Genomic DNA, 8,368 nt, shown 5'->3' with positions numbered 1-8,368 from the left:
AAGGTTTCCCAGCAGAGCATTGCCTCCGTCAGCTTGCCTTCTTCCCATAGTGCATTCTGGTGCCATGTGTTCCCCAGGTAAGCGACGCACACGCACCTGGCCATCCACGTGATGTAAAAGAAAACGTAATTCATCAGACCAGGCCATCTTATTCCATTGCTCCATGGTCCAGTTCTGATGCTCACGTGCCCACTGTTGGCGCTTTCGGCGGTGTACAGGGGTCAGGATGGGCACTCTGACTGGTCTGCAGCTAAACTACGATGCACTGTGTATTCTGACACCTTTCTATCAGAACCAGCATTAACTTCTAGAGCAATTTAAGCTACAGTAGATTGTCTGTTTGATCGGACCACACAGGCCAGCCTTTTCTCCCCATGTGCATCAATGAGCCTTGGCCGCCCATGACCCTGTCGCCGGTTCACCACTGTTCCTTCCTTGGACCACTTTTGATAGATACTGACCACTGCAGACCAGGAACAACCCACAAAAGATGCAGTTTTGGAGATGCTCTGACCCAGTCGCCAAGCCATCACAATTTGGCCCTTGTCAAACTCGCTCAAATCCTTACGCTTGCATTTTCCCATTTTTCCTGCTTCTAACACATCAACTTTGAAGACAAAATGTTTTTGCTGCCTAACGCCGCATTCACATGGGGCGTCAGCGTCAACGCTTCTCGTTTACTTTGAATGGGTGACGTCATGCGTTGACGAACTGAATTGTGGGTTCCGTTGCGTCGCTTCACTCGCGTTGCAAGCGGCGAAAGTTGAAGATTTTTCAACTTTTCAAGCGCCAACGCAGGCGTCATCCAATCAGATCGCCCTATGCAAATATCCTAGAGCAGACGCTAGCCAATAGCGTTCGTTTAAAACACCAGTGAATGAAGAGTGAATGAAGAGTGAAGAACGATCTAAAATGGAGGAAAAGCTAATAATTGTGGTGGGTAATCACCCGGTCCTTTACTACTGTGCAAAAGGCTCAAGTGATGTGAATCGGTACGGAGCATGTACAGCGAGTGTTCGCCCAGACCACGCCCCCTTTCCGACATGTTGCGACATGTCCTGGCTTGCAGAGAACGGCCGTCAGTTTAGTTTCACTTTATAAGTTAAGCTTCAGGTTGTGTTCGTGTGCGTCAGTGACCACAAGTAAGTTATAATTATATCACATATATAGATAAGTTAATATAAGTAATTTATGGTTGAGTTTACAGTCAGTGACAGCCTTTATCTCTGTTGTACTGTATGTGTAGCTTGTATGCTATTCTTATTGTAGTTTACATTTCAGGACATGTTTAGCACTGTTTATTTAAGTAGCTAAGGAGAGTTATTAGCTTCAATTGTGCTTATGATAGTTAATATCTATGTTTATTCCTTTCCTTTAGAACCATACTTACACTGTAAAGCACCAAAGAGAATAGTGCCTGTGCATCTGTATTTCAAATGATATATATTAAACCCTTCAATGAATATCCCTGCCTTCCGTGTCCTGACTAGACACCCCATATTGGTGACTAATTTTCATAACCAGTAGAGCCCATTACAATTTATGGTCCTTCGAGCCGGATAGAGTCAATGATATGGCAACCAGAAAGGAAGGAATCAGCCTACCTGTTTCACCTGTGCGCCCCAAACGCTCAGTGCAACGCCCAAGATATCTGGATGATTTTTTAGTTGAATATACAGATCAGAATAGCTTAGCACAGATGCACAGGCACGAAGAGGAGAGGGAGCTACTCAGTCCTGCTAAAAGCATATCCTCAATGCCACCAATGCAGACTGCAAATGAAGCCATTGTTCATCAGGCTTTGGAGACAGCGCGGCAACAGAGTGAAACGGCCAAGAAACAAACAGAGCTTCTGGAGCTTTTCCTGCAGCACCATTCCCCTCAGACCTCAGCTCAGTGGTCAAGGAGGTCATCACGGCATCAGACCCCTGTACGCCAACTCTATACAGATAGAGGAGGTGAACCACAGCCTTTCCCAGTCCTTACTCCTCCTCACCACCACAGAACTGAGGATCACCCAAGTGTAGCTGCAGAGTTAACCCACCAGCTAGAACAAATGACACTTCCTCCACCTCTCAGCCGAGTCATTCAACCCCCTCCGCACACGCTCGATCCACGCTATGATGTTCAAGCTATCAAGCAAGATACTGAACATGAACCACACAAAGGGCCATCCCAGGGCCTACAGCAGTCAGCAGGTGCCTCATCATATGGCTCACTCTCATCCTACCCCATATCAGGTATTTTTAAGCCCAACGCAGCCACACTCGGCAACCAACATGAGAAAGTTAGGGAATCTCAGTTGGGAAATACACATCTGGTGCTACCTGAGCCTCAAATCTATCTTCCACATGTTGCCCCTCCCAGATCGCTACATGTAAATCCAGCTCTCGATCAGATTATGCCTTCACCTGTGCACCAGTCCATACATCAGCCTCCTTATGTACCCCAATCCTTCTACCAAGGGAACCCAGCCATGTTGGCCCATTATCCCTCCTACGGGTATCAGCATGTACCCCCCAATATAGAAGGCCCAACATTTCCTGACTTCAACAAGGAGGATAGAGCTCAATATGTGGAGCTACGCCTTTCCCTTAGCACACTCCTTCATCCTTCTCAGTCCGAGCATTACAAGTATGCCATCTTGCTGAAGCATGTCAAGGTGCCACCTGCACATCGCCTTGTGCTAGCTCATGCAGAATCTAATATGCCCTACTCTGAAGCTCTAAAATCACTGGATGAACGCTATGGACGACCATATCAGTTTGTGCTGAAGGAGATAGAGGACATGGAATGCCTACCCCCCATCCGTGATGATAGAGCTCTTGATGAGTTCTCCATCAGAGTGCAGTCGCTTGTTGGGATGCTGAAAGCTCTCAGAGGCGAAGGCCATGAGGAACTCCACTGCGGATCCAACGTGAAGCGCCTTCTAAGCAGGCTCCCCAAACACCAGCAAGACAGATTTCGTCGTCAACAGTATAGGAAGGACCCGGATAAACTGAAGCTAACGCTCACTGACTTTTCAGAGTGGCTGAAGGCAGAGGTCAGATGCCTGGACATTGAGCCTTCACTTCAAGCTCACAGTGAGAAGGATAAGAGAGAATTCAAGCAGCAGAAATCCAAGGTTAAGATTACTACTGTTATGCATGGGACAGGTAGTTCCAGTAACCATCCATTCGACACACCCTCCCAAGCAACTCATTCTAACCGAATCCAAGGGAAGGGTAAGATATACTGCCCTTACTGCGAGGCAGAACACTACCTCAGCCAATGTGAGAGTTTCGCTAAGCTTACTAAAGCAGAGATGGTGGACTGGATTAAAGTCAAGAGAAGGTGCTGGAGATGCGGACGATCTCACCTAGCCTCTGCCTGTGACCTCAAGAAGCCGTGTCGCCTTTGTAAGTCGAAACACCTTTCCATTCTTCACGAGGTCAACCAGAGGAGTGAGAACGAGCCCACCATCACATCGGCAGCAGAGACTCACTACCTGGATCAGCCAAATAGAGATAGCCATGTGCTGTTAAAGATTGTAAGAGTCAATTTGCAATACCAGGATAAAGTGCTCGACACGTATGCAGTGCTGGACGATGGCTCTGAGAGAACCATCCTGCTTTCGTCTGCAGCACGCCGCCTGGGAGTACAGGGCCAAGCAGAAGACCTCACACTCCGTACTATCCGACAAGACATCAAGATACTGTCAGGCTCACGTGTGTCCTTTACGATCACTCCAGCTTCCCAACCAACAAAGAGGTTCTCCATTCAAGGCGCATTCACAGGTGAACACCTAGGCCTCTCACAGTACAGCTACCCAGTTACCCAGCTCCAGAGAAGATATCGACATCTACGAGGTCTGGCAATCCCAGCTATCGATGGAGCTCAACCAACCCTCCTGATTGGATCGGATAATGCTGATCTGATCGTTCCGATTGAGCCAGTGCATCTCGGTCCCCCTGGTGGTCCTGCAGCAGTCAAGACTAAGCTCGGATGGACACTTCAGGGTCCAGCAAAATACCTACAGCAACAGCTTCCCTCCACACGGTGCTTGTTCACCACAGTTTCCTCCCCTTCTGTTGAGCTGTTCAGTCAAGTTGAACGGTTGTGGCAGTTAGATACACTGCCTTTCAAAAGTGAGAGATTGGTGACTAGATCCAGACAGGACAAGTACTCAGTGGACCTTTTAGAGTCTGAGACCATCCGTGTAGAGGTAAACGGAGTGCATCGGTACGCTACACCCCTTCTACGAGTACCAAACATGCCCAAGCTGCAAGTTTCAAAGGAAGTTGTGATGAAGAACCTGCGAAACACAGAGAAGAGGTTAGTACAAGACCCACTGCGTGCATCTACCTACCAAGAGGAGATCAAGAAACTGGAGATTGCTGGGTACGCCACCAAGATTGACCCCTGCGAGGCGGACTCATCAGAGGAGTCATGGTTTCTGCCCCACCACATGGTCAGACACAATGGGAAGGAACGGATTGTTTTCAACTGCAGCTTCCAGCTTGGCAGACAAAGTCTGAATGATTACCTACTTCCTGGTCCAGCCTTAGGTCCCTCACTCCTGGGAGTCCTCCTGCGCTTCAGAGAGCATCGAGTCGCAGTAAGTGGAGACATTAAAGGGATGTTTCACCAGGTCCGCCTGCTGGATAGAGACAAGCCCTTGTTGAGGTTCCTTTGGAGAGATCTAAAGACGGACGCACAACCATCAGTTTACCAGTGGGAGGTCCTGCCATTCGGGACGACGTGCAGTCCCTGCTGCGCGATCTTTGCGCTTCAGAAACACGTCAATGAGATGAGTCAACCAGGGGAAAATGTCCACCACAGTGTAGAACAGTGTTTCTATGTCGATAATTGCCTGCAGAGTCTACCCACCGTAGTAGAAGCCAGGAACCTTGTGACGAGACTTAGAACCCTTCTAGCTGCAGGTGGCTTCGATATTCGTCAGTGGGCCAGTAACCAGCCAGAGGTGATTCGCAACCTTCCTAAGGAGGCCAAGTCTGACAGCAGCGAAAGATGGGTTTCTCAGACGCATGGTGAAGCTCAAGAGATGACTCTAGGACTCAGTTGGCACTTTATGCAGGACACACTCCATTACAGGCATCGCCCGGTTGCCCCAAGCAAGACGACCATGCGAAATATCTATAAGATATTAGCGAGCCAGTATGATCCCCTAGGTCATATCCTGCCCTTCACCACAAGGGCCAAAGTTTTGGTCCAGAGACTGTGGACCAAAGACCGCGACTGGGATGACCCAAACTTACCGGTCGACCTCCTGCAAGCTTGGACTACATGGGAAGAAGAGCTCCCTCAGCTCCCGATGGTCAGTCTCTCCCGGAGTTACTTCCCACTGGCCGTGGATGTAAGTGCCATCACCCTCGAGCTTCACGTCTTTTGTGATGCATCAGAGTCTGCTTATGGGTCAGTTGCTTACCTACGAGGTGAGGATCCTCATGGCCAAGTCCAAGTAGCCTTTGTGTTGGCACGCTCAAGAGTGGCACCGAAGAAACAGCAGTCAATACCACGCCTTGAGCTCTGTGCTGCCCTTACCGGAGCTCAGCTTGCCCAGATGATCCAGAGAGAGCTCACCCTTCAGTTGAGAGACACAGTGTTGTGGTCTGACTCCACCACAGTACTTACCTGGATACAGTCAGAGTCCTGCAGATACAAGGTGTTTGTAGGGACTCGTGTATCTGAGATTCAGGAGCTGACGGATCACCGATCATGGAGGTATGTGGACACACATAATAACCCTGCCGACGCTATCACCAGAGGGATGACACTCTCCAACCTAGCCAAGCCAAACCAATTCAGCCAAGGTCCTGCCTTCCTTCGGTTACCACGTGAGAGTTGGCCAGCCACAACTTCTTTCGTGGAGGTTCAAGATGAGACAGAAGTTAAGAGGTCTGCGTTCTGTGGCATTATGTCAGTCATTACTGCTTCAGAGATCCCAGCCGCTGAAGACCACTCTACCTTTGAAGATCTCCTTGAAGCAACGAGTAGGTCACTGCATGGGGCGGCCTCCCAGTCAAGCGCCCTCAGTGCAGATGACTATGCAGAAGCAGAACTCCGAATCCTTCAGAGAGCACAGTATGATAGCTTTCCAGACGAAGTCAAGTGCTTAAAAACAGGGAAAGCACTTCCATCCAGCAGTCGGCTCTTGTCACTTGCTCCAGAGTACGACGTCTCTAGGGGCCTTATACGAGTAGGTGGTAGGTTGCGCCGTTCTACCAGTCTGGAAGAAGATGTTGTACACCCAATTGTGCTAGAACCTAAGCACCATATTACCAAACTTATCATACGACAGTATGACAACAAGTTACTCCATTCTGGATCTGAGAGGGTCTTTGCAGAGCTCAGACGCAAGTTTTGGATCCTCCAAGGCCGCGAAGCTGTGCGTCGTCATCAGAGATCCTGCCCGGAGTGCCAGAAATGGAGAGCAAAGCCTGTTATTCCCAAGATGGCAGATCTGCCCCCTTGTCGCCTCCGCCTCCTGAAGCCTCCATTTTATTCAACAGGAGTAGATTGCTTTGGCCCGTTCCAGGTCAAGCGAGGTCGGAGTACCGAAAAGAGATGGGGAATAGTTTTTAAGTGTATGACCACCAGGTGCATTCACTTGGATGTGCTGCCCAACATGGATACCGACTCGTTCCTTATGTCACTCAGAAGGTTCATAGCTAGACGGGGAACTCCCTTCGAGCTTCTCTCTGACTGTGGGACCAACTTCCGTGGAGGGGAGCGTGAGCTCAAAGCAAGTTTTGAGGTCATGTGCAAAGAGCTGCAGACCAAGTTGTCTAAGCACCAGATCCGTTTCCAGTTCAACCCACCAAATGCACCTCACTTTGGTGGAGCCTGGGAGCGGGAAGTCAGATCCATTAAGGCTGCACTCTACGTTACTCTTGGAGCACAGACAGTGACCGAAGAAGTCTTGCAGACAGTTCTGATTGAGGTAGAGGGAATCCTCAACTCCAAGCCACTGGGCTATGTGTCAACAGATGTAGCCGATGCGGATCCCGTAACCCCTAACTACCTCCTCATGGGGCGGCCCGACTCTTCACTTCCTCAAGTGGTGTACCCTGAGTCTGAGATTCTCAGTCGGAGAAGATGGCGGCACAGTCAGGTGTTAGCTGACCAGTTTTGGACCCATTTCATACGGAACTACTTACCTTTCTTGCAGTCAAGGCAGAAATGGGTAAAGGATACAGAGAACCTCACTGTTGGTACAGTGGTGATGGTAATTGACCAAAGGTTACCTCGTGCGTTGTGGCCCGTGGGACGGGTCACCAAGACCATTAGGAGTGTTGATGGTAAAGTTAGGACTGCTGAGGTGCAGGTGGACAAGAGGACCTACACCAGACCAGTGGCCAAGCTCATTGAGCTGCCGGCCATCCCGGATGATGCCTCGACAACAGTTCCGGTGGATAGTTGAGCCTTTCTAGAAGATAATTCACATCGTGAATTATGGGGCGGCTGTGCAAAAGGCTCAAGTGATGTGAATCGGTACGGAGCATGTACAGCGAGTGTTCGCCCAGACCACGCCCCCTTTCCGACATGTTGCGACATGTCCTGGCTTGCAGAGAACGGCCGTCAGTTTAGTTTCACTTTATAAGTTAAGCTTCAGGTTGTGTTCGTGTGCGTCAGTGACCACAAGTAAGTTATAATTATATCACATATATAGATAAGTTAATATAAGTAATTTATGGTTGAGTTTACAGTCAGTGACAGCCTTTATCTCTGTTGTACTGTATGTGTAGCTTGTATGCTATTCTTATTGTAGTTTACATTTCAGGACATGTTTAGCACTGTTTATTTAAGTAGCTAAGGAGAGTTATTAGCTTCAATTGTGCTTATGATAGTTAATATCTATGTTTATTCCTTTCCTTTAGAACCATACTTACACTGTAAAGCACCAAAGAGAATAGTGCCTGTGCATCTGTATTTCAAATGATATATATTAAACCCTTCAATGAATATCCCTGCCTTCCGTGTCCTGACTAGACACCCCATATTGGTGACTAATTTTCATAACCAGTAGAGCCCATTACAACTACCAATCATTATTTACATACCGGGACACAAACTGGAGAGACCAGGCCTGGAAGGAGGCGGCAGAGACGGTTGGAGAATCTGATATGTATCATGCTTGTATTCTGTCCGTGTACTCTGTTTATCATTGAATGACAGGCAGCATATCATATCATGTGTGGTTCAAATAGGCGCTATCCCCCAGGCAAATGAGGAATAAAATATTAAAGTGATCAGTTTTCATACACAAAATAGTCTCACAGACTAGCTGTCAAAAAAGGCGCTTTTTTTGTGTTGTGGTCCAAGCGGCAAGTTAATGTGATTAGCTGTTGTCACTATGACGGTCGCG

General features: G+C 48.5%; 1 protein-coding gene across 1 annotated transcript; it reads left to right on the top strand.

Annotated features, from left to right (window-relative positions):
- Nucleotides 1-1,536: 1,536 nt before the first annotated feature.
- Nucleotides 1,537-8,028, top strand: LOC307142598 (uncharacterized protein). Its single transcript, XM_079843583.1, has 2 exons — nucleotides 1,537-7,644; nucleotides 7,881-8,028. The coding sequence occupies exon 1, from the start codon at nucleotides 1,574-1,576 to the stop codon at nucleotides 7,421-7,423; it is 5,850 nt and encodes a 1,949-aa protein (XP_079699709.1). The 5' UTR covers nucleotides 1,537-1,573; the 3' UTR covers nucleotides 7,424-7,644; nucleotides 7,881-8,028.
- Nucleotides 8,029-8,368: the final 340 nt, after the last annotated feature.

Source organism: Gobio gobio (assembly GCF_949357685.1).
Source record: "Gobio gobio genome assembly, chromosome: 18".
NCBI classification, from domain to species: domain Eukaryota; kingdom Metazoa; phylum Chordata; class Actinopteri; order Cypriniformes; family Gobionidae; genus Gobio; species Gobio gobio.
Note: the sequence above shows the minus strand (reverse complement) of the source record. Positions and strands in the feature narration are given on the sequence as shown.

Excerpts from the sequence above, each read along its gene's own strand:
- LOC307142598 (XM_079843583.1), top strand. The coding sequence starts at position 1,574 with ATGGCAACCAGAAAGGAAGGAATCAGCCTACCTGTTTCACCTGTGCGC.